We start from the raw sequence: 26276 nt of genomic DNA, 5'->3' as shown, positions 1-26276 counted from the left end.
TATAAGTCTATAGACATAGGTCTATGGGCAAAATACACAAAGGCTCAGCGTAGAAGGTGATGTAAGGTGAACTGTTCAAACATGTAGAATTTCATCTTTCTGTAGGCTGAAATCCGCTACGCCTACATTTCCCAGCATGCCTGCAGCTCAGAGCGGAAGTGTCGTCTCAAAGATACTTATAAAGCTGCTTCCCAGGCAGCTGCATAGACCAATGCGTAGCGGGGGTGAACCTGCCGTGGCGGCGATGGGACGAGCACGGAGAAATGACAGCTTGTGCAGGAATTTAGGCTAAACTGCATCCCATCACTGACAGGACTGCAACTGTCGGCTCGGTCGAACTATGTAACAGCGGGCATTTCTCCCTTTCGAGGCGTTATATTTTTTTATTATTATTTTTTAAATCTAAGAATGGATCCGGTGAAATGGGTGCTAAAGTTAACCCGGCGGTGTCCTTTGGATGTTGCGGCGCTCCGTCTCCAACTCGACTAGGTTTCAATGCTTGTGGAAATGCTACCTCTCTCTGTGGGACGGTGAAATAATTTGCAGCAGTAAGGGGGATAGTAACGGGAGCGGGTGTGAAGGAGATAACGGAATTACCTCTCTGACCGAAGAACTGTGTGAGCCACCGTTCGCTCTGAATTTCTCCAGGATTTCACATTGCTGAGGACACTGGAGCCTTTCCAGGGAATTGTTTTATAGGTAGACTTCTTTTTGCATGTTGTTTCTGACGGCTGAACATATCCAATTCATGCAATTTCACTGCATGAGCCGTTAATCCGCACATGTATAAAAGCGTTCAGTATAACGCTCTTTAAATCGTTAAATTGCACTTTTTTTTGGAGGAATTGAAGCTCTTGCGGATTAAATGGACATAAGGCTGCTCCACATAATGTGAGCGTCAGCTTTGAGCTGCCATTTGTCGTTTCTAACTGTCCGCGTGCACTGTCCAGCACAACATTTTTGATTATGACTCTTGTCACCAGCTGGACATAGAGCATTAGCCTTTGGATAGTCCAGAGATTAGCTGGTAATGACATCGAAAATCACACAAAAGATAATTTGACGCCAAGATGTAACATTATAGTTTTCGTTAATTATTTAACTTATAATTAACCAGAACCTTTTACGCGCACCTTTGCAATGGATGCATGTTGCCTAAAGTCCTTTTGTGATAAAGCACATTGAGGAGGCAATGACTTGTAACTTGCCAGCATGAAAACATCAGTGCACGGATAATGGAAAGTTATTCTACCTGCACGTTTGATGAAGTTGCGTTTACGCACCGGAAAGCATGCGCTCTACAACTAGGCAATGAAGATTTTTTTAGGCATGTTTTCTTCTTATCTGAAAGTAGTTTTGCATCAAAGATGCATGACATTTTTCATGAGCCTTTCTGCTATAAATAAACACTTTTAATCTGGTAAGCTATTATTTATTTTTTTTACCATGATTTGGATCCGCCTGTGGTGATTTTCTTGCTGTTTCCATGCGTCTTTCTTCTTCTCCAGACCTCTGGACGTTATTGTGGATTGTGTTGCTATTTAATGCAATGGGCTGTATCCAGAGTATCAGGTGTAAGCCTAAGCGTTTCCGAGACAGTATCATCGTCCAGGAGGTGAACACTTCCATCGACCCAAATCCTACCAGCATCGACGAGTCATCCAGCGTGGTCCTGCGCTACCGGACACCGCACTTCAGAGCTCAAGCCCGGGTCCTGGTGCCGCCAGTAGCCGGTAAAGAGAGCTGGACCATCGGCTGGATTCAAGCCTGTAATCACATGGAGTTCTACAATACGTATGGAAACAAAGGGATGTGAGTATCATGGGCTCTTTTTTACTGTGTTGTCAGGCTTTGACGGGCATCATTGTTAGGTGATGAATATGTGTTGAGCATTTGGTTGTACCAGGCATTAATGGGAAATATAAAGTATAATGCTTTATGTTTGGAATATTGAATCCCAACACTATTCAGACTGACACTGCCACAAATCAGATTATGTAATTTAAATCAAGGTTGACAGGCTTACTTTGAAAATGTTGTTTTTTATCACAATTACTCTTTACCGCTTCAGAACTTTGATCATGGTTTACAGAAACAAGTTAACAACACATTTTTAGTATTGATTAATTTGCCAATTATTTTTCTGATTAACCGATAAATTGTTTGGTCTATGACATGAAAAATGTGCGAATGAAACGAATCAATTATCAAAATAGTTGCAGATTCATTTTCTGTTAATCAACACTTTTACATATATTGTGTTTGTACCATCCAAATCTGATTAAAACACGAGACACTTTGGAGAAGGGTCTTTACCCAAAGTAGAGAACAACATGGAGAGAATTTCAAGTTTTCTTCAGTAGAAGAATGCCATTTCAAGTAGGCCTACATTAGGCACTCATTGCCAAACTGGACAGACAGAGGAGAGAAACAAAAAGAGTCAACCAACCACCAAAAGAAAACGTTTAATTTCAGTGTAATGTCATTGTGAGAGTGTTGGCGTTCCTGTGTTTGTGTTAGACATTATGCTAAAATTATTCTTTAGTGGAAATAATGTTGGGTAGTGAAACTTGTCAAGTCTGCATCTGGGTTTCCCAGTTGAACACCAGAATTAGTCTGTGCTGTGCAATCAAAATATTACACAATAACATCATGTATTGAGGAAGATAAGTAAACAATTTATGGAAATAAATAGACTTGTCTGTAAGTGAACTTTAATGTTCAATCAGTAGCTCAGCTATCTACAGTATGTGGGCTTGGGGCTGCATGCCTGCAGACTACAAAGTACTTAAAAACCTGACAGATATGAGTGCAGGACATTGGGATGGAAAATAATTGCTATGACCTTTCAGATCCCTCCACTTGTCAATACACAGTTATTTAGAACCAGCTAGCGATTACAAATTTAGCTTTCAAGAAATATGCTCATGACACAGAGTGATTGTTAACAGGTATCTTTCTTCTTTCTTATTATCGGTCCCTTTCTTTCTCAATGTGTGTGTGTGTGTGTAGGATATGGGGACAAATGTTAGACAACTAGCATTCTTATATCCTGTATTGGGCAACCACAAGCAAACATGTACACAGAATATGCATTATCTGTAGATATTGCAGCTAAGGATGTTTGAGTGCTGCATGTCTAAGATTAGAGACAGTCCCCTCCCCAACACCCCAAACCCAGCTTGGCCCTGAATATGTGTGTGTGAGAAAGAAAGAGACAGTGAGAAAGTCCTCCTTTCTAAAAGTCCAGTGTGATTAATGCCTTTTGTAAACTGCATTTGTGCTTTCATTCAAGCAACACTATTGTATTGTGAATATTTACTCTTTTATCTAGATGAAATTAAATTGTTACGCTCTTTTGTCAAGTTATTTTTTTACTGTTCATATAGAAGGAACATAGATAGATTCAAAAATGTCCAATTTTGAAACACAACATAGACAAAAAGTAAAATAGCTCCCCACTTTGAAGTTTAAAACATAAAATTGGAGACAGGTAATTCCCAGTGTTCTGCACTCTTGTAGCCTAGTTTTCTCTAATCTTTCAAGGTGTAAAAGATTCCTTTCAAGATGGCAATAACGTCTAACAAACGGGATGCAAAATAGCATAAACTTGTCATTGAAGAGGAATTAAATTCTGAAATTACAAACACTGTCACAGAAGTGGGTCAAATGTCACTTCAGTTATTAAAGAGTAATGGTTAATCAGCACTTTAACATATAATATGTGCTTAAGAACATAACTAAGGCAGGAAAGTATCTGTGCCCACACAAAATTAAGAGATTACACAGCATTCCGGGATGGGAGAAAAACGTGGTGTGGTTTATTGGCATTTCTTTGAACCAATCACAATCGCCATGGGTGGAGCTAAGCTCCGCACGGAGCCACTGCAAAAAAGCCTTGTGAAGGAACTTGTTTTAGTGGAACGTTTACGCTCAAAAGTTGTTTTAGTCAAGCGAGAGAAAACTCAGATTGGACAGATAGTCTACATAGCTGTCTCAATTTACCATGCAGAGATCTGAGGAGCAGTTAACCATAGTCCTCATAAATTTAAAAATCCAACACAAAGAAAGCGGAAGGAAACGGACATTGGCGAAAAATACATGCATCCGGCGGAATTTCCTGCAGCACCAGAGCAATCCCGGAAGTGGAACGTCGTGGATATAGACTATATATGAACAACCCACATCAACAAAAAAGATCAGTGATCACAAACTGCAACTGACCAACATGGATGTAACAGACACAGCATATAGCACTATATATAAGGGTTTTTAAATGCACCCACCCACAGATCCCCTCTTTGTGCAGTGTCTACATTATTTATTCTACCCCATGTAGCTCACACACTTAAATCAAATGTAGCCTACTTTACATGTCATGCTATACCCCAGTATTAAAGTCATTAAACTTCATGACCACATTAAGGCCACTTATTTTTCATGTTCATTTTTGAATCCGCTCTTAGGATGCAAGAGATGAGCCTGCTCTCACTGCTGAGACTCCAATACTAAGTAGTTTCTTTGATGGCAATAAAGCTTCAGCGTGCTGTAATTGGAGAGAACAGCTGAGGACGGTAATATGGAGGATTTCTCTGTTGGCTTTGGATGATGTGCTCTGGATTCTAGACACATTCATTGTCTCACCTCCCTGTTTGTTGTACATGTAATTTAAAATGTAATTTCATCAACAGGCAGGCACATACGTGGCACATATGTGGCAGAAGTGAAAAAAAATAAAAATGAAATGAATATTCATCTTTTGTAAAAATTTGCACTGGCTAGAGTGTTTAAAAAGAAAGAAAGATGGTTAACCCTTGTGATAACAATTAATATTGCACCCAGAACTTGCTGGCAGTATTCTTGGTGGAGCAGTGTGTAAGTGTCTACACACAACACATAGAGGTGGTGGGGCTTGAGCATGCTGTAGTTGATTAATGAATTGCATTGGCACACTATTTCTTCCCTTCTACTCCTACAAAGTTGATCCAATCTTCGCCATCTGTTATTATTATCAACAGAATTCTGACTGACTGAACAATTTGCCCGCAACATGCAAATGAATGTGGCAGCAAAGTTGCAGAAACAGGAAATAAGCTGTGTTTCCACGTTACTCAGTAGATACACGATTTCTCAATGAAGCCGTTCCTTGTTCCTCGTGTTGTCATCAGACCTAAAGCTTATAAACCTTTTACATATCACCAATCTAGTCTGCTCAATTACAGCTCTGTGAAATCAACTTCCATTTAGAGTAAAACACATGCAATCTTCACAGAAGACAGCAGATATCTTTTGGATGCATTTGGTGCAGCTATTCAATAAGGTTCTTATACTCTCTAACGTGGCAGTGAAATTGGTTTAAGATATTGGTTCAGTCCATTTTGATGTGTAGAGCACATGGCATATAATCACTGAAGGTTTAATGCCATAGGTGAACAGGAAATTGCAACAGTGTACTACAGCAGTGTTTTCCAAACTTAGTTCCCCCCCCCCCAGCCCTATCACATGAACTCAAGTAGCTTCATCACCGCCACCAGTCATGTTCCAAATGTGGTCATTTGAACAGATTTTAAATTGGAGGTTATTTAACACTCTTGTCACAATATATTTTCATACAATTGAACTGCCAGTGTTTAGTTTGGTTGGTCAAGTTTACATTTGTACCACCAGTAGCAGAAGTTAGACATTTCAGATATGTATCTAATAAGGGTAGCTAACTGTCAAAACTGTTTCTATTCCTTTTTAATGTTAGCTATTTGCTCCATCCATTTATCCATTACTTTTAGCTATCTGTTTAGACTTCTCTGCTCACTTGCTAACTTGTTTGCACCCACTCTCAGTCACAAACTGTGGTGTTCAGGTGTTACAGCTCACTCCATATGTGGATAATATATATATTTTTTCGTCAAATCATAACTCAAATCCTTTCCAAGTACCCCCTGGCAGCAGCAGAAGTAGAACATTTCTGTGCTATAATGCATTGGCAACATTGGCCATAACCGTCATGCTCTGGAGTTACAATGTGGGGCAGTTTAGTACTTTTTTTTGTTGACTGAATGCTTTTTAACATCCCTGCGGCTCTAACACAAACACTTACACCACTTATTGCAGACCATTTGGCTGTGACAAAGCAGGCTGCAAAGACACAAACAGGAAGTGAGGCGTATCGCTGCAATGTTCTCCCCACTCATAATCAAAGTTCCTCACCGGGTAGACGACTCCACATGGTACCAGTGTGCGGTCTACTCTGCTTGATGTGTATTTGCTTGCCCCAAACGTGCCATTGCTGCTTGCTGCAACAGTATGTTTGATGTACATCAAAAATACTTTTTCACCAGGACAGTTTCACAGCAATTCATGTACTGGACTGTCTCAGTTTGTCTGTCAAACAAACCAGCATTTCGGCAGTGTAGTGTATTGCTTTCGAGGGAAGTACCACCTGATGAAGTAAAATGCTATGGACATTACATGTTATATATGGCCTCACAAGCACATGTGATAAAGTTCATGTGCTTGTGAAGCCATACTGTCTGTGCGGTTAAAGATCCAGAGATGTATATCAAGCCATGTGCTCATAAATAATAAATAAGAGAAGTTTTCTGCTGAAAATCAGATGCAGATATTCACTGTTAAAATGTAATCTAAGTTCAGGGCAAAATGGAGAATTGCTGCAAAATGTTTTGGTGGCATCAGTTGAGAGGATTAAGTCATTTTCAGAAAGCACACATACGCACACACACAGACACACACACACACACACACACACACACACACACACACACACACACACACACACACACACAATCATGTCAGGCTATTATCATGCCTGACATGCTAATCTCACCCCCTGGGCAAATACATAAATCAGAATGCGAGGCCAGCATAAGCAGGCAGTAAGTCCTGTGGCTGGTGATCACAGTGTTGTCTCCTCTGTCCTGCCAATCCTTGGCTTTAGGGAATGAAAGGTAATCTTTTTCCTATTGCGAGCAGAAAATCTATAGGTGAGACAGACCATAGATGCCAGGTCACTTAAGCCATTCAGTGTTGCCTGCTGTGCGTGTCACAATATTTTATTGTTGTATTGTATTTCTCCTCTGCAGTTTAAAAATTGGCAGAAATATCCAACTGTCAGGCTTTGACTCCTTGTGTCTGTCATGTGTTGTTGGATATACAGTGATATCAAGAGAGAGACTTGTTCTCACCTATTTATACAGAAAAGATTAGACAGGAACGCTTTTAACATGAAGAATCCTTTGGTTTAGTGCACCAGAGATAAACCTAATGGATCATTCTGGTTTATTACAACTTGGGTCTTATTTTTGGCCATGATTTATATCAGTAATAGAAACAATGATATAACAAAAGAAGAACTCAGACGGATCATGAAACATAGGTAGAGGCAAGGCAAACGGTAGAATTATGACCCAAACTGTCATCCATCTCAGTTTAGAGACAACTTCCTGGTTCAACTTTGGCTTACTTGTGCAAGCATACCGTTTTCCTGTGTAATTAGGCATTATTACAGTTCACCTAAGCTAACTTCCAGTTTAACTTCCAAAAGAGTTTTAAATAAGAACTGGCTTGATTGTTGTTGTTTGCTTATGTTTCCGGCCCCATCAGACTTAGTTGTAGCGATGATGATGACGAATACAATGTTATTATAACCGATAGAAATGATGACGAAAACTATGATCAAAAGACCAAAGTGGCAATAAAATATGATTATCCTTTAATCTCAACAGCGACTTAATGTCCATTTCTGGTTGAATTCTCATCTGTGACTCCTGTCAACTTCCAGGTCAAGTTGGGAGCTCCCCGACCTGCGTGATGGCAAAATCCAGGCCATCAGCGACTCGGATGGGGTGAACTACCCGTGGTACGGCAACACCACGGAGACCTGCACTGTGGTAGGCCCCACCAAGAAGGACAGCAAGTTCACTGTTAGTATGAATGACAATTTCTACCCCAGCGTGACCTGGGGAGTGCCCGTCAGCGACAGCAACGTGCCTCAGCTTAGCAGCATCCGCCGCGACCAGAGCTTTACGACCTGGCTGGTGGCCATTAACCAGGCCACCTCAGAGACACTTGTCCTGCAGACAATCCGCTGGAGGATGCGGCTTCACATTCAAGTGGACCCAAAGAAGCCTCTGGCTCACAGGGCGGTTCTGAACGAGCCCGTGGCCCAGGAACAGCCCCAGATCCTGGGCAAGAATGAGCCCATCCCCTCTAACGCCATGGTCAAGCCCAACGCCAATGACGCCCAGGTGCTGATGTGGCGGCCAAAGAATGGTGACCCCGTGGTGGTCATCCCACCCAAATACTGACCTGTTTCACTGACCAGACTGGCCTTGGATACCTTAACAGTGTCATCTCTTATTTGTTTTCTTTCTTTTGTTTCTGCTCATCACCAGCTTCCACTGCTTTAACCTTTTCCCTCCTTTATGCCTCTATATACTTCTCTCTTACGTTTTAAAGAAGACTGACAGAGAGAAAAACAGGCAAACAAAACAAGCTCTGAGAAAAAGACCAGGTGTTGCTCAGAGGTCGGGGCTTGAACACACTTTTGAAACTGGAGCGAACAAACTGCAACCATTCTACCTTCAAACTGGGTCGGGTCGCACTGTGCTAAATGAAATCATTGCAAAAATGAAAAACGAGCATTTCTTTGTTTTTTATTTCAGTTTTATATTTTGGCTGTTTGGGCCAAGTGTTGTGGGGTTTGTGAGTGTATTTAAGTATTTACATGAACATGTCTGTGCACATGCTACATACATGGACATGCACAAACCTTATGTATGAATACCAATTTTTATTTATGGGCTGGGAAAGAGTGCATTGAATTTAGTTTTTTGTTGCATTGGATGATATTACTAGATATTAGTACTTTTTTAAAAACATGCAAGACATTCAATCCATGCTGCCTTAAGTTTACATCGCTTTCCACTCGCCTTAAACAAAGTGCAATGCAGTATTTTGCTCAACTGTCCCATCTCTTCCAGACTGTTGGTGCTGGCATGTGTATGTTTAGGACAGAAACAATACCACAGAAGAAGACCCGGGACTGAAGGCTTTTATGTTGAGTTGCATTTACCTGACAAATGTATTTTCTCTCACGAGAAAAAAACCAGCATTATGCGTAGACACAGTTATACAACCAAGCTAACTAGTTGTGTTTCAAGTGCATTATGCAACAGAAGAGACGCTTTGTACTGATACAGAGAACACCAGTAAAGCCAACCCTTGTCAATAGCACTCAACACAATAATAACGTGCAATAACAACTTGAGCAAAAAGTAGGAAAGCACTCCTCAGCTAACCTTATTTCATTCACTTTATTCTGTTTATAGGCAGCCGTAGCATTCAATATCAGAACACAAGTTTACCTTTGTCTGTATAACTCCATCTCAGGGCCCCTTTTCACTTCCTTCCCTTCTTTCATCCATCCTGTCTGGCCTACTATTTCTTGCCACAGTGAGTAACTAAGTGTTTGCATTGCTCAAGTTGAACAATCAATGCTTTGATTAATAAGCAGCCACAGACAGGGGAAATAACTGGAGACTTAATATTATAGAAAGAAACAGGGCGTTATTGATTGGAAGGCAAAAAAAATGAATAAAATGTCTATACGATTGTCAAGATTGACAGCACAGCAGATAGCCTGCTGTTTTTTATTCTCCAGTTATAGAGATCAAAACATGTCTCTCATGTTAACAGTGGTTTTTGCCTTCCACTATTCTTTCTCCCATTTTGATCCGTCTTCGAGGCTGAGAAGCAGAGCAGGAGGCATGCAAGTTTGATCCTGACTCCTCGGTTGGCATATAGATGACCCACTTCTGTGCCATGCCAGTGGTAGCTCTCGCTGCAGAAATGTAGGGTTTGTCTCCCTTAATTTAACCTCCAGCAAATGTAAGACACAAGCAGACGCATACACAAACAGCTCTGGTCAGCTAAATACCAACATGAGATGATGTCAGTTTAGCTGTTGAGCTTTCAAAAGGGCTTCAGCTGCAAACTGCAAACTCTTAAAAGCAGAGAAAAATTGCATCATTTGGCATCATGAGGAAATATGGGTAAAAAGTTATTTATGTACATACTATTTTAAATGTGTTAATGAGCTCTGTAAGTTTGTTCTGTTAATGGCCAGTTTTTCACTTTCAGATGCTACAAACATAGTCTCACTGTGCTCACCAAGTTCCTGTGTATTGCCTCCAACCAAAGAAATAATTTGCATGCAAGTCTGACCTGCTCACATATTTCACAAAAATCAGTAAGCATTCATCCATCAAACATGGTTCAAGCCACATTTCTTTGTGTTTTTTTAAAAAGATATTCTGTCCATTTAACCATTACAAAACATAACTATTTTATGATTCAACTCAGTAGTACTTTGATTTGGCTAATATTTATACCAAGACTGTAAAGGAATAGTTTAACATTTTGGGAAATACGCTTATTCACTTTTGTTGCAGAGAATAAGATTATAGATAGATATTCTCATGTCTGTGCGCTAAATATGAAGCTACATCTGGCATGTAGCTTAGCTTAGCAAGACTAGAAACAGCCTGGCTCTGTCCAAAGGTAACAAAATACACCTACCAGCACCTCTAAAGCTCAGTAATTAACACATTATATCTCACTTGTTTTATCCGTACAAAAACCAAAGTGTAAAAATTACAAGTTGTGGCTTCACAGGGGGTGGTTCTAAATAACCGTCTCCTTTTAGATTAGATTAGATTCAACTTTACTGTCATTGTGCAGTGTACAAGTACAAAGACAGTGAAATGCAGTTTGCGTTTGCGTTTAGTATACAGATACGAGAGTGATATCAATCTTCTCATCTAACTTTTGGCAAGAAAACAAGTAAAATGTCTAAATATTTCTTTAACCATAAATTGTATAATTTTCTGTGTAAATCCAATGTTAGAACGAGAACCTGCTCTGCAGAGCACCATATGGATTCATGTTGTAATATTTAGCTGAACCAGAGCACAATCAATCAATTCATAATGTCCATTTGATGCCACCACATAAACTCCTTTGTTCACATTATACAGTAACTACATTTTAAGCCCACACATGGCTACATATAGACACCCCTGCTTGGCTTGGTTCATGTATAACCACGATAGCCTCTGCTCTGGGTAGGCTGGGTCGCATGGCACTGTGGAGTAGGGAGAAGAGAAATAAAAGGCTATTGGGGGACTGCTGTCATAATTAGATCTGCTGTGACACACTTACATGCCCTAGATGGACTGAACTGTGCCAAGTCGTGCCATGCTATGCAAGGGCCAGCTAGAGTCATGGGTGAGGTTTAAGTGAGATCAGATAGTAAAGGTCAGGGTCAAAGTGTTTGCGTGAGAGGGAGCCAGTAAATGTACTGCAGACAGTCGAGTGTAGGTGAGGGAATGAATATGAAGATGACAACAAATTGAACCCATTTAGACATTAAAACCAGCTTAAAATAACAGTGACGTTTACCAAGCGCAACTTGCATGTCAACCACAAGTTATTTCAATTTGGGGTTTGTTTTGAGGGGAGCAGAGAAAGCTGCGGCTCGTGACCTTTCACTTAACGTAGCATTTGTATCAGCCTCGTAATGTCTTGCGATTACCTATTGACACTGTGGATAGTACTCAAGCTGCACTGTGTAATTAAACCTTGACACGCAAAGTGTCCCACACTCACATCATGTATGTGTGTGTGTGTATTCATGTGAGCGTATGTGTGTTAAATCCCATTTAAGGGATTTAGGCAGGATGAGGAGTTTCACTGATGTGCTTCTGTTGTTGAGTCATGAATCTCTCTCACACACAAACAGTGCAGGGAAGGTTACGTCCTTGTCATAAAACAGGAAAATAGCTTGCCCCCTCTCTGTGTCTGTCTGCCTCTGTCTGACACACACACACACACACACACACACACACACTCCCTGAGGGGAAAGGAGCAGGCCTGGCGTGGTATCCGATTGTCACAGCAGTGTCACATTGGCAGTGAGAACTTATTTATCAGCCCTGCACGTGGACCGGCTGAACACATGCTACAAAGCCATATTCACAAACACTCCTGTTAACTTACAAACAGGAAGTGACACATGTATCTTTTGTGTGGTTAAATAAGAGTGAGTAGGTTATGAAAGAGAAATGGAAGTACTGAGGTCACTGAGTGGGTGCCTGTCAACATCAACAGCATGTCATGTTATATTGTAGGATAAGGGCACTAATTGTCTTCTCTGTGTGTGTCTGAGTCTGTTTAAGATGTGTTAATGATGTGTATTTTATGTTCACACAACAGAAGAACTTCATAAATGCTTTATGTGCTTCCTTAACTAAGCCACAGAAAAACAAAATCACACATTTTTAGTTTGCTCTATGGAGGGAAAACGGTGCCAAAATTGGACAAAGCCAAAACTATGCAGAAGGACATTGTTAGTAACTCGTGAACTCTAAAACCTCTTGGCACTTAATAACAGGCCTGCTTTCAGTTGTTTTTGATCATTAAATCCATTAGCATATTTGTATTTCCAGAGAAACATCACAAAGGCAAAATGTAGCCATGTGGAAGATTCTTTGTTGTAGTGTCTTCTGCTTGTAGGACTGTACCATGTGGATGAAAGCCTCCCACCTAAATCTACACCATTACAGTTCTTCTGAGGGCTGCTACCTTTGCTTCAGAACTTTATGCAGTTATTTAACTCCCATGACACATCAGTGAATCATCCTCCTTTTATTTAAACCAAAATAAAGCATCCCAAGTTCACACTCAGGACCTCCTGCCTTCATCCTGGCTTTGACTTTTAGTTCTATCCCATGAAAAAGAAAAGTTCAGTTCATCTTGCTGTTCTCCTTACTTCAAAAATGAAGTCAACATGTTTTAAATACAAATGTAGCACATACGATAATATGAGCAACCATGTATGTTTCTCATTTTGTTTGGCTTGTTTTCTGGAAATACATCACTGGAATAGTTAAAGCAGTTTGTGTTTTTTCTTTTTGTATAGCTTTGACTTTTAAACCGATACTTGAAAATGGGTCAGTTCTGGCAAATATTTAAAACTGTGAAAATGCAACCCCTGAAAAAATACATAAAAAGGTTTTTTTCATGAATGAATAAAACGTACAATTATTATGTGTTGTCCTTCCTTTTCTTTTTAGCGTAAATGTGGAGATATACCTTTCCCATTCTGATATTCAAACTGAAAACAACAATGAGTTTCCTTTGCTGTCTACATTGCCTTCCTTAATGACTTCTGCGTGATTCCTTACCAAACATGTTGGGCTGTGTGTTCCTTTACTGCACAAATCAAACCAGATAACCCTTTGAGTCACGACAGAAACGTAGTCTTGAGTTCTGAATTGAAAAATCTTGCAAGCCTGCACGCGTATGAACAAAAGACCCAAAGGCTACACATACATGGCTGAGCACATGATGCACTGTATGCCTCGGACAGTCAAGAGATTTCTACAGCATCTGAAAGGATGTTACTGCTCTATATGTGTCTCTTTTTGTTGACGACAGTGATTCAAAGCAATGAAAAAAAGAAAGGACATATAGTAGAGTGAATGGATGGGATAAAATCAGGAGAGGATGAACAAGATACACACTATTGCCTTTACAGCCGATGTGAAAGCTGGTAAAAAAAAAAAAAAAGTACTAATACTATTATAACAATACTAGTACTGGTAAAAAAAATACTCCAGTCTCTGTTGAAGTGTGGATAATGGTTACTCATGAAGTGACTCTTTCTATTATCTCTCCTCCATCTCTCATTATTGACTCCTTCACAAGTTCTTTTCAATCCGATTCATTTATAGCAGCCCATTATTTTCTGGATTTTCATTTATACTTTGTTTTCTTTTACACTTATAGCTATACTGATATTTAAAAGATAAGACTGGCAATATATTGTTTTTTTATTGTCAATAAATCCTATTAAAAGACCAATACTTTCTGACTTCCATACCCTGCCTGTGGCATTAAATCTTTAAAAACTGCTCACTAATATTTCATTTCATTTTCAAAAAAGGTTCAGTAATTTCCAAAAACAGCTGGGCATTGGGACTATTTTCAATCACAAATTAAATTAAATAAATATGTGCATGTGCTCTACTAGGTGAGCTACCCAGGAGCCCTGTGTTGCTCATTAATGTGGTTTTAATAGATTTCAGAGAACAACGGAGGTCTATGGCACAGACGAATAATCTATATTAGGCTTTAACAAAGCAGGCAATAATTCTAAGTATTTTTTCATGGGATTTGATGGCAATAAGTAAAATATATAATATCGGTTACCTTATCCGTTCATATATTTATGTGTCATATTTCTATTTATACTCTTATCTTCAAAGGAGATATAAAGGATATCAAAAAGTCTAATTGACTTAAATTCTGAGCTACATTATATAAGATGAGGCACAATGGAGCAATGACTAACTCTCAGTGGCTTTGGAAACTCTTTGTATCCCACCAACACACAATAATTGGGTCAAATGAGTCAAAATGTATGAATCTGAATTAAGTCACCGAAATGCAAGACCCGCTGAACAGCAATAATAGAACATGAGTACTTTTGCACCGCTTCTGCACTGCCATTATAACTCTTTAAGGAGTTCTTAAAGGATTGCAAAGTGCTCTATTGGGTTGCCTAATTTTCAGTTTATCACTTGTTATATATTACATGAAGCACGTAGGTAAAGGCTTAAAATGAATCTTTAGTCGAAAGCGTAAGCAGGGAGCTTATACAGGCTCAGAGAATCACTGCCGATATGGAGGACAGCGACTCACAAATCCTAAGACAAGTTTGGGATTTAGCCACTGGTGGCTTTAGTGAGAAGTGTGAAAAGTCTGGATAACAGTGAAGTAGAGAAGATAGAGGTACACAGATACTATACTTGGATTTAATGGTACAGAACTATGTACAGCTTCTATTGAAAGTGTTGATGCAGTGTTGACAAAGAATCAATACTTTCTGAAGGCACTGACTGTGATGTTTAGGTCTGTTATGAAATGATCAGAGATTGAAGAGAACACAAACTGCACCATGTTCGGATCACTGCGCTTTCAATGATGTAATATCCCGTTCGGCCTGTTGGATTCTCAGTCAACACACATAGGACAAATGAATGGAGGGAGAAACAATGAAGGATTTCTATTGAGCCACATATTTTTCTCCAGTCACAAGTTTTGAGATTGCTGTTGATAGTATTAGTCACAGGGTTTCTGCAGAGTTCTCCAAGTTAAATTTGAGTCTCGTTAATACCTTTTTAATACCACATAAAAACACAATTTAATAACTATTTTACAAGCATACTGACCAAAGCATGGAAGTATGATGAATACATCACATTTGTTTTTCCCCCAACAGAATATAACAATAATTTCTTAGGATGTCATTAATTATCACAACCTGGACTCATGTAAGTGGCAGAAATGAGTGTATTCATTAATCAATTAAGTTTTTGCTAGACACGTGTACATTATGGGATGTTGAGCTTCCTAGCGACTGCAGTTAGCAGTAGTGACAGTGTTGGCTACATGTCTGAAACTCCACAAAAAGGATTAAACAGCCTGCTGCAAACACAATCATTACATACATTCGCCACAATTCCACTTTGGGTTAATACACAAAACTGTTTTTTATCTGAGATTACTGGCTACAACAGGGAAAAAAATATATATATTTAAGACTCTTGTGAATTAAATTAAAAAGATTTCTTAATACCTTCAAAGGCCTTTTTCTCCTCAGGGAACTGAATTCAATGTTTTTTCAAGGCCTGCAGACAATATCATGTAATTTTGAATGTAAATGTATTGCTGCAGCAAAGTAAATAAATCATTGTTTGCGCTCACATTACAATCTCACAGTTATATAAGAGACTGGTGTTTAAACATGTACATCAGGACTACATCTGGACTGTCACACTAAGACTTAAATAAGGACAATAACGGCTTACTATATAGTATAGTGTAATTTTCCAATTAAATTAATGTTAGCCATTAAACACTGAACATCCCACAAGCATCTCACACTCTGCCAAGGCTTTTGTAATGAACACAAACATCATAAGCAGCTCCTGAGGGAAAGCATCTAGATCCTTTACACAATTATAAGCTGAACTACTTTATGAGAAGTTAAACTGAACACCTCATCGGACCTGAACTTGCCTTGTACATAATTCATTTCTGTGAATATTAATACATTCACCCACATTAATAAAACATAAGACTTAGTCTCCTTTAATGTCATAGTTACTTTAATTTCTCTCTCTCTCCCCAGTTGTACAATTTAAATCGGCTTACATAAGGTCGAGAAAATCCAGTAGGATGAGAACAGGTCTAAAATAGGTTAAAAAAAAAAAAAAAAGCACAAAGAGCAACCATTTTTTTTTTAATATAATTTCAATTACGGACACATTTTACTGAGGTCACATTGATCATTCTTTACACGGCCAGTGTCGGTGTGGTATTGCAGCATTGTCCCAGGTGATGATGTGCTGCCACGTGGTGATATATGTTCACATGTCTGGGCCTTTTTAATCTCATGAGGTTCTGTGACTGTTGAGAAATGTCAAAAACATCAAAACAGTTCATTAAGATTGATAGCAAGGACAAAGTGCAAAACATTCTTCGCCATTTTTCTTAACAAAAGTCATGTGTGTATAATGTCATGTCTCGTCATTCCATACCGCTGCCATGTGTAGCACCTCCATACATCAACAAGCCATTCAGTCGTCTAACAAAAAAATGCATTGAATGAACAATTTCTAGCACCTTTTAGAAAGTAAACGAATTATGTGTCAAGTCAGATCGCTCATCGTACAAATGTACTACAAAACAGAAACAATACATTATCTGTAGATGGGGTTTTATTAAGGACATTTATTTTCACTGTTATATCTTAATATATGGCAAAGAGTAAAGCTACACAGAATATTTTTTAAGTATTTTCCAACTGAACTAAAGCAAAGCAACAATAAGAGATTGGAACAGTACCTACATTGGCTGGCATACCCTGACATTATCTGCAATCAAATGTTTGGATGCAGGGGCGTAGCAAGCTTTTCAAAAGTGAGGGGGATGGATGTGATTTGTTTATTAACAATAAAAATGATGGATACAATGACAGAGGGGTACAAAATGTATAACATACAAGATATAAAAAGCTTCTCATTTAAATGAGCGATACTAGAAAAGTATAAAAACACACAAAAAATAAGTTCGCGTTTAAAGTCTGTGTAGAGAGAATGGTGTTGTACTGTTTGTTAACATGGGCAAACGGAGCATAATCTAATTACGTATGTGGTAATTTGCATAAATAGCACAACAGATCTAAACATTGGGTATAGCCAGCTGAAAATGTCTTGTTGACGTAAAACAGTAAAAGACTTAATGTAAAGGTCTGAATGGAACCCATAGGCTACCCTAGAGGCAGGAAGAAGTGCTTTAAACCAGCATTTATTAATTAGCCTATTATTGCAGAGATGGGGTTTGGGGCTGGGTCCGTGGGACTGTTTCTGGGGGTTCACTTTTTTATTTTACCTACCTTTTGTCTTCTGCATTCTCTTACCCTTGTTCTTCCCTCAGACTCATCCCCCAGAAACAGTCCCACTGACTCAGCCCCAAACCCCATCTCTGCAATAATAATCCTGGTTTAATACACTCAATAATCAATACTGGTTTAAAGCACTTCTTCCTGCCTCTATGTATTAAAGCTCATGGGTAGCCTAAATGGGTTCCATTCAGACCTTTACATTAAGTCTTTTACTGTTATATGTCAACAAGACATTTTCACCTGGCTATACCCAATGTTTAGATCTGTTGTGCTATTTATGCAAATTACCACATACGTAATTATATTATGATCCGTTTCTTATGAATGCTATAATGTAGCTAATGTTACAGAACGTTATACTTTTTACATGGGAAACTACTTGTACATACTGTATTAGCTTTCATTTAACGTTGCTAGTGAAGTTAAAAAGGTGCAGTTACCATCCATACTAAATACAGGCTCAGTGACCACCAACTGGGTCAGACAGAGATGCACTTCCTCCACCACTGGGAAAAACTATCTTCACTAAGAGAATTACACCTTGGAAAAATAGCCCAAAAAATAAAACTTCCCAAAGTTAACACCAGAAGAGAAGCTGGTAGTTCTCCTACCAGAGGGGACAGCAGCTCTACTGACAGCTATAAACATGGATCTGCCTGCCACAGCCTGAGGGACTCACAACCACTTAGGATCCCAAAATTACAGATTTGTTTAGTATTGTATAGTAATTAGAATAGTATATATGTGACACCTACATATTTAATATATGACATGTATTGTAGGCTATGAATTTCTGTAAACTGCTGAGAGAGAGAGAGAGAAAGAGAGAGACTGATTACCTCCGTTGTCTGAAAACTCTTGTTTTCTGAACGACAGTTGACACATCAACGTACTATGTGAAGGCATTTCATCATCTGCTGTCTCAGTGTGTAATCCCCTGTGTCTTCTTACTAATAACTGTTTTCGTCTTCTTTGAGGTGATTTTCGACCATTTTCGACGCACTTCTTTTGACATTCTGAACTACCGCAGAAATGTCAAAGCACGTCACGTGACCATTCTAAGCGAATCACGTTGTCAGAAATTGGCATCAGCCAATGAGATTGCGCTTTTAGAATCAAATCCCCCTTTTACTTTCACGATTGGTTGCTAATGAAAAGGAAATTTCCATATTTGGATCCGACAGCATTGTAGAGGAGAGAGCTTTCCAACGGTATATGCATTGGGTAGCTATATGATGACAGGGTGCAGACAGCGATCGCGGAGCAGCGGGATGATTAAGACCGCTGCGAAGTACACACCGTTGCCATGAAAAACAGAGCGTTGCTATCGCTACACACAGCCTACGACGTAGCTACGGCGGCAGTTCGACGCGAGGCGTTTGTGCAAAACTGCGGAAAAACTGCAGAAAAAGTGTGGGTGTTGAACCCACTCACCGGGAAAAGTGTGGGTGTTAAAACACCCACAACCCCCACGGGTGCGACGCCCCTGTTTGGATGTAATTAATGTAAAAGCTTAGTGAGCACATGACCTAGGATTCCTATGCTTATCCTCTCTGACCAATCAGAGAGAAAGCCATTCATTTGGCCACATGCCTGTTAAAACAAACATACAATAAAGATAAAAGCATGCACGTTGTCTGCGTAACACACACAGTAACTTATTTTCTAGAACACAATAAAGTTGACGTGGTTTTGTTTGAACAGACCAGAGAGAATGACAAACACGCCACTGTTTAAAAAAAAAAGGTAAAAATAAATAAATAAATACTATTTGTGCCGAATCATTGCAATGTCTCATCTGCAAACATTTAGATTACTGATTGACAAAAAACAGAGGGAAAAAAGGCAATACTTTTTGGGGCAGATATGGATTAAGTACCCTAAATGTGGGCAGTGCAAGACATCTGCTGACACCAGCAGTGTTTAATATGCATTCAAATGCAAGATGCTTGCTTAGTGAAAAGGGGAAAGTCCTAGATTCAGCAAATAAGAGAATGAGCTACTGTAAGTAACTGAAATACTCTCAAAGGGATACAGATTAAATAATGCAAGTCTTTGCTGCAAAACCGATTCCACAAATTATATCAAAACCCACTGCAATCACATTGAACTTCAAGAGGATGATGAAACCTGAGTGATGACTGAGACCATAAGCTCAAACTCAAACAGGATGCCAGCACTATAGAAACAGGGAATGCTCCCCTGAGTGGGAAATTTAGAGGTGATGCTGGGAAGCCAGCCGTGGCTCAGCTCTTACACAGAAAAACAGCTGTGGCTTTGGGGCCAAAGCAAGGGGCTAGCATCGAGTGCACTTGACATACTGTCAGAGCAAGTAATGCTCTTCAACATGATCAGTTTCCCTTCTTCTGGACGATTTATATGTTCCCTGTGTAGGGCTGGGTATCGTTCAAAAACTTTAGATACCGGTACCGATACCAATACTGTGACTTTGATACCAGTTCCAAAACGGATACTTTTTTCGATTCCAATTTTATAGAACAAAAATAAATTACATTACACATTATGGCACAAATCTTTTTATTCATTTTTCAGCTCCTACTATGTGAGCCCTGTTCCCTGCGTGTCTCTACGACGTGTAACATTAGACAGCCAATCACAAATGTTATCAGATCTTGGTAGAAACATGCTGCATGCTTATTGGCTCACTGACGCGGATGAGATTTACTCTGTAAGATAAGCGATTTGCTCTCTGCGCACCGCTAGGTAGGGCGCAGAGCAAAGTGCAGCGCAGGCATTCATCAACGAGGGTGGCAAGGAAGATATTTCCCGTTGCTAGGTAACGATAGCTGTTATCTAATTGGTTGCACTTCCGAAAGGTCAGCGGCAACTAGGTCAAAGTTGAAATAATTTGAACTTTGAGCACAGCGCAAAGCGGCAAATTCCCCATAGGAAATCAATGGAACAGCCAGCCCAAAGCGGTTTTGCTGCCTATCATGTGTAGGCAGCTTTCGGTAGTGAAATTGGGTATTGAATGACGAGGCATTTTTCGATACTCGATACTTTAGAGGCAATTCGGTCGGTGCCTAAAAAGTATTGAATTCGGTACCCAGCCCTATCCCTCTGTGGCTCTGGTGATGCTCAAAGCCTCCCCCCACCTGACATCTGTGATAATGCCTAACATCCATGATCAAGACTATTAGATAAGACTTTAAGCCCATTCTCAGTAATCCATCCACATGCAGAGCAAGTGCTGAAAATTCTGCAATGGTTTCTGTTGTGTGCACATAAATAGCGAGGGAGTGTTGACTTCTAATGCAGAGGCAGGGCTCTTTTTCTGCACACTTTGTGTATACTCGGAAAACTAAATGGAGTTTGATTGAAATTAAAGCTCTCAGTATAAAGCTCCTTTGAAGTATCAGGATAAGTAATGGCACTGAACTGCATAATCCCTGTGAATCAGTTAAAGTCAGAAAGGGTAATACAGTGAAAGAGGAGGAACGGAGTGAGGTAGGTAATTTAAAGGTTGTGAGGTTGGGGTGGACTTACTGGTATACAGTAGCTGCTTCGGTGTTATTTATCATGCATGATGCTCGTGTTAGTGCCGCCGCTACAATGCTCAAAGCTGTGCTTAGCATTTAAGCATGAATACTGGCATACAAAGTGATCATGTCCTTACATTCTGCAAGCTAGTAAGTATTAGTACCAGAACCAGTAGGGCTGTGTGACAGTAGTGAAAGAAGGGACAAGCTAAATGATGATAAATTGAGCTAAATGCTAACGTCAGTAAGCTAACTTGCTCACAATGACAACGCAAATATTCAAATGCTATGTACTTATAATATGTACCGTGTTTAACATCTAAATTTAGAGTGTTCGCATGCTAACATTTGCTAATTAGCAATAAACAAAACAAGGTACAGCTGAATGTCAGTAGTTTTGCAGGTATTTGGTCATAAACCAAAGTATGAAAAGATTTTTTTCTTTGATGTAATGTTATGAATACAAGCGGACTCGGTCTTATTTTGTTGTTCTGCAAAGTAAGAAAAACTGACACCTCTGAAATATTTGTGTCTGGAAATCTTCCTGAATACATCTTGTGAAACTTTTCACAACAGTGTGGTCACTGGCTACTCTTAGGTGCCGTTATCCAAATAGGGCGAGGCCTTAGATCACCACCATCTCAGGACAGTGTGCAAAGAGAAGCAGGGGGCAAGGTCTCCTTTTTCTGTTAGTGGATTATTGGATTTGGATTATCTGCGCAGACAAAATTACCCATGAGAGACAATTGTAGCAAGCTCTATCAGAGGAGCTGGTGCTCACAAATTCCCTGGATAACACTCACTTTACACAATAGTATAACCTGTACAGCCCGGCTGGTACATGGATCATCAGAATCAGTAGCTTTCACCACTGTTCATAGAAACACCTTAAGACCCAAAAGATGCAGTGGCACATCGAGAGATGATGAATATGTCCGCAAAGCAAGACAGGATGTGCTCAAGTGCTGATCATCACTCACTTGGGAGGGGAGGCTGGGAAAACACAGAGAATGAAGGTGGGGTTGGAAGAGTGGTGAGAGGTGGTTTTGACTACGCTATTTTTATCTGGATTCCATGAAGACAGCTGCCATTCTCCCGAGTGTTTGTCAGACTTTCCATCATAAGGAACACAAGAAACAAGTAATGTCACTATTTAGTATTTCTGTTTCTATTTGTGATAGAACAATAATAATAATTTTAAAAAAACACTGTCTTTAATGCTTTCATAGTTGTGGAGTGGGCGCTGGAAATCTCATAAGCTCATCTGCTTTAGCTGAAAGCATTACAGACTATGGGCTCTGTAACTGCCCGTGTGTCTCTAATCTGCCAGCTGTAATTCTTTACCTGAGACATCAAATGAATGTTTGATGCTGATCAAACATCATTGTGATCATGTATACAACGCTGCTCAGTACGTCTTCAGACAAAAAAAAAATTATATTTTATATATATATATATATATACTGTATATATATATATATACTGTATATATATATATATATATATATATATATATATATATATATATATATATATATATATATATATATATATATATATATAAATAAAATGTATTAATAGCCAATTATTTTCACATCTACAAAACCACTGGCTCTACTGTTTATATCTATTGAAGACTATTGGGGAATATGGCTATGACCATTTCAGCAGTGGGTGGGTGGGTGCAGGTCACATTTTTGACATTCCTGTGCCACTTCAGCGCGACCAGGATCTCTGCCACCGTTTGGTGAGAGACGCAAGATAAGGATGGACAGAGTGACGATGACATGCTCCACAGCCATAAGCCGGGAATGTCATTCGGTCGATGGTGGCCAAATGCAACAACATGGAGGCTCTGGTACGAGCCACGGATCCCCATCAGCATTCTCCCACAGCCCAATTTAGCTCTGTATGCAAGTCAATGAATTCTTTACCGAAGATGAAGCAATGAGCTGCATATCAAGGATTTAGCATTAATAAGTGAACTGTGTACACATGGCCTGGGGCTTGCGGCCATGCTATTCTTCACGCCACCTCGAATTAATCCGTTTCATTTTGTATGGCTAATATTTTGATTTTCCTCTGTATTAAGGAAATACTAAGCACAGTGATGGCCTGTTTTTCAACTGTGAAATGTATGTCAAAATCCTTTAGTTAAGGTTTAGCAAAACATTACATTCAATAAAATCCTATATAACCAAAGTATAAAGTATGTAAGATGACTTGTCAGTGATCTAAGGAGCATGCTGAAGGCTTTATACAATTTTTATATTTTTAAATTTGCTTCCAAGAATGTAAAATCAAGTCAGCTTTATTGTCAGATGTGCTATACATGCATGACATACGGCACATACGGCATAAAGAAGCACTACATTAGTAAAGAAGTTTGCTTTTGTTTCCATTTTATAATCACTAGAGAGAATTAGCATAATCAATGAGCCATTAACGTGACTGCATTAATAAATACAATTTTGAATAGACAAATCATTTGAGAAATTTTGTTTATTTCCACTTTTTCATGTAAAAATATACACATCAAGCGGGGATTTACTGCAAAAATGATTTGAAAAGAAAAAAATATAACTTTTTCACCTCAGACCAAAAATCTTTTTATTACAGTTCAAAATGTTGAGTTTAATTTTGGTAAATTCGACATGGGTTTACATTTTTGACAATTGTTTACGAGAGGGCTGGCATCTACAACTGGACTGAATTTTTATTTGTATAGCCATGCTGAAAACACAATTTAACATAATTGAATGAGTGAACTGTTCAGAAGCTTGAAAGGTTTTGTGCATGTCTATGTTTAAAAGTGCTGGGGAAAAAAAAACAACTTTAAAATGCCGGACACACCTTGGAGTCTGACTGTTATGACAACGAAGAATGACAAGTAAACTGTAAACTGCATCAATGTGTAACAATGTACTACATTTTCTGAAGAAGGTCATGGACCAAAAAGATTATTTATAATTCTTTCTGATTTTCAAATATCTTGTAGGAAATCGTTTTTTCCAAGTACCTCACTAACACGTCTTCTGTTTATATGGATGTCAATACTTGATTCTTCTGTGTCTAAGAAAATACTAAGCTCAGGCATAAACTTCCCAAATTAATCTATATACAGAGAATGAATTGCACGCAAGCTGCTTGAAAACGTACAGTTTTCTAGAAAAGAAAATGCATGTATATCTATCTTCTAATTTACTTTATTTAACCAATGAAACATAATCTTCGCCCTTTTCCCTTCATCCATTATGTGGCACAAAGAGCTTGATTGCAGAAAGTACTGTAGCAGTGACGTGGAGGTTTAATAAAACTAGCTTCTCCAACTGGCAAATGTTTGTGGACTTGATCTGGAAGAAGAAATGACAGACAAAGCAGAGAGGGAGAGATTATTGAAAAAGAGCTTCAATGCTTAAAACGGTACCAGTTGTCGTACTATTATTAGAATTACCACAAGACCTGTAAAATTTTCCATTTGATGTTATGGTGCCGTTATTAACATATTGTGTATTGGATTTGAATATTTCTGAGCATAAGAATGGTAAAAGCTGCAGCCAAGTGTTGGAACAAGCAGACAGATAATCTAAGTGATGCTGAAGAGCTTTGTGTTTTGTCTTTTAAAAGAGGAGGTGGGGATTTTAAGGGGTACAAGAGGATAAACAGACAAGCAGAGCTGGATGGACAGCTTCATATTAAAAATAAACACAAACAGACACCTCTTGTCTTCATCAAATATTTTTGTAAATAAAATGGCATTACGATTTTTCAACCAGTGAATAGGTGAGAGTTTCACAGGACTCCGTACGATGACCACAGTGAGTTTATGATGGGCTGGTGACTTCTGTTAATCAGTTCTCTCAGTTTAATGTTGTTGTTTTTGGTCTGGCTGTGGTTAACCGTTAAATTATAGTACAAAAGTTGTTTTTTTATTTAGATTTTCAGTCAAAAATGATAGAGGCTTGTTTTGCATATTTGCAACAAAATAATAGTAACGCGATCCAATAAGTAGAGCTTAGCAAAGACGACAATAAGCATTAAGCTGACTTTACTATGTGAGGAAGTCACATAACAAAAAAAAGATGGGGAGAGAAGGATTATTAACAGCATACGAATGCGTCCAATAGGCTAAGCCTCGTTGACACACTCCTGCACACTTCAGAGTGCATTCCACTGGAGCCCACCCCAGGGGACCCTGGCTGCCATGTGACACACAGCAGCAGAAGCAGTAATAAGAGAAGGAGAGGTAGGAAATGCAAAGGAGGGATGAGAAACCGAAAAGGAGACTACAGGATGAGAATGAAAAACTAATCAAAAGGGGGCAATTAGTAAGAAAGTGCTACTAGAGCATTCAATCACGCACCACCCATTTCAGGGACAGCAACTTTTCACAGAGGGTCAGAATGATGTATTATAGTACATACAGTATATTTAGTATGTGCAGCATTGTACAGTATTTATGGTTTTATTTATTGGATCAACTTTTTAAAAGTTTACTTGTATTTATGTATCATTCAAATCTCCCTGTATTTCAATATGGTGAAATAGCTTTAAAGCAGAGTCTGACTATAAACAAATGAAGAGAACAGAAAAGACAAAGAGTAGGAAATAAATGAGGGTACATGAAATGGTCTTAAATCTGAACGGTTCTATTGGGTACAGTGTTGTGAAAGAAAGATGTGAGCTTCAGCAGAGTTCAAACACCACAGGCACAACACACTTCTGCCAAGGAGGAGACATATGGGTCTATCCATTCATTAGTTCACACAAAAAAAAGACTAAATTAAAACTAAATGTGATGACCACACTTACTGGTTTGCAGAGCCAAAGGTGTTTCCAGAGAATCCTATGAGATGGGGAAAAAGTGGTTAATTGGCTGATTATAGAAATAAAACACAATAACTAAGATCAGTGTGCCAAAAGATAAAAACCCACAATCCTAATGCACTTCTTATTTCACAGCATGATCTGTGTGCTGTGTAAGTAACGTGACCTGACACAGGCAAAGCTTTGCCACCCAGGCCTGTCAAAGGTAGAGACAGAGAAGGTGTAGAAAGATGAATCGATGGAATTGGATGGTCAGTTGTACAATATGTATATGATTAACCAACAAAGTCATTAAAGGCTGAAGAGAAGCAAAAGGTGACTGAACAAATAAAGGAGAAGAGAGAGAGAGAGAGAGAGAGAGAAAAAAAGAAGACAAGAGAGAGAGAAAAAAGTTTTGAGGAAGA

At 39.0% G+C, this 26276-nt stretch overlaps 2 protein-coding genes across 6 annotated transcripts in view; one reads left to right on the top strand and one right to left on the bottom strand.

Annotated features, from left to right (window-relative positions):
- The first annotated feature begins 114 nt into the window (after positions 1-114).
- fam78ab (family with sequence similarity 78 member Ab) lies at positions 115-10579 on the top strand. Of its 3 annotated transcripts, none has more exons than XM_028602054.1 (3): positions 115-699; positions 1509-1812; positions 7796-10579. In XM_028602054.1, the coding sequence occupies exons 2-3, from the start codon at positions 1550-1552 to the stop codon at positions 8319-8321; spliced, it is 789 nt and encodes a 262-aa protein (XP_028457855.1). In that variant the 5' UTR covers positions 115-699; positions 1509-1549; the 3' UTR covers positions 8322-10579. The 3 variants fall into 3 exon arrangements, with proteins under 3 accessions (XP_028457855.1, XP_028457854.1, XP_028457853.1); XM_028602053.1 differs by having other exon boundaries at positions 115-1420; XM_028602052.1 differs by having other exon boundaries at positions 115-1812.
- Positions 10580-16224: 5645 nt separating this feature from the next.
- Positions 16225-26276, bottom strand: part of nup214 (nucleoporin 214) — a 37899-nt gene continuing 27847 nt past the window's right edge. For 2 of the 3 annotated variants that reach the window (XM_028601162.1, XM_028601163.1), the window contains exons 35-36: positions 25858-25891; positions 23530-24398 (exon numbers count right to left, since the gene is read on the bottom strand). In XM_028601162.1, the coding sequence (XP_028456963.1) occupies positions 24362-24398; positions 25858-25891 (71 nt within the window). In that variant the 3' untranslated portion in view covers positions 23530-24361. Of the gene's footprint in view, positions 16549-23529; positions 24399-25857; positions 25892-26276 lie in introns of those variants that run through there. The other variant, XM_028601164.1, reaches the window with a different exon arrangement.

This window comes from Perca flavescens, chromosome 16, assembly GCF_004354835.1.
Source record: "Perca flavescens isolate YP-PL-M2 chromosome 16, PFLA_1.0, whole genome shotgun sequence".
Lineage (NCBI taxonomy): Eukaryota > Metazoa > Chordata > Actinopteri > Perciformes > Percidae > Perca > Perca flavescens.
Note: the sequence above shows the minus strand (reverse complement) of the source record. Positions and strands in the feature narration are given on the sequence as shown.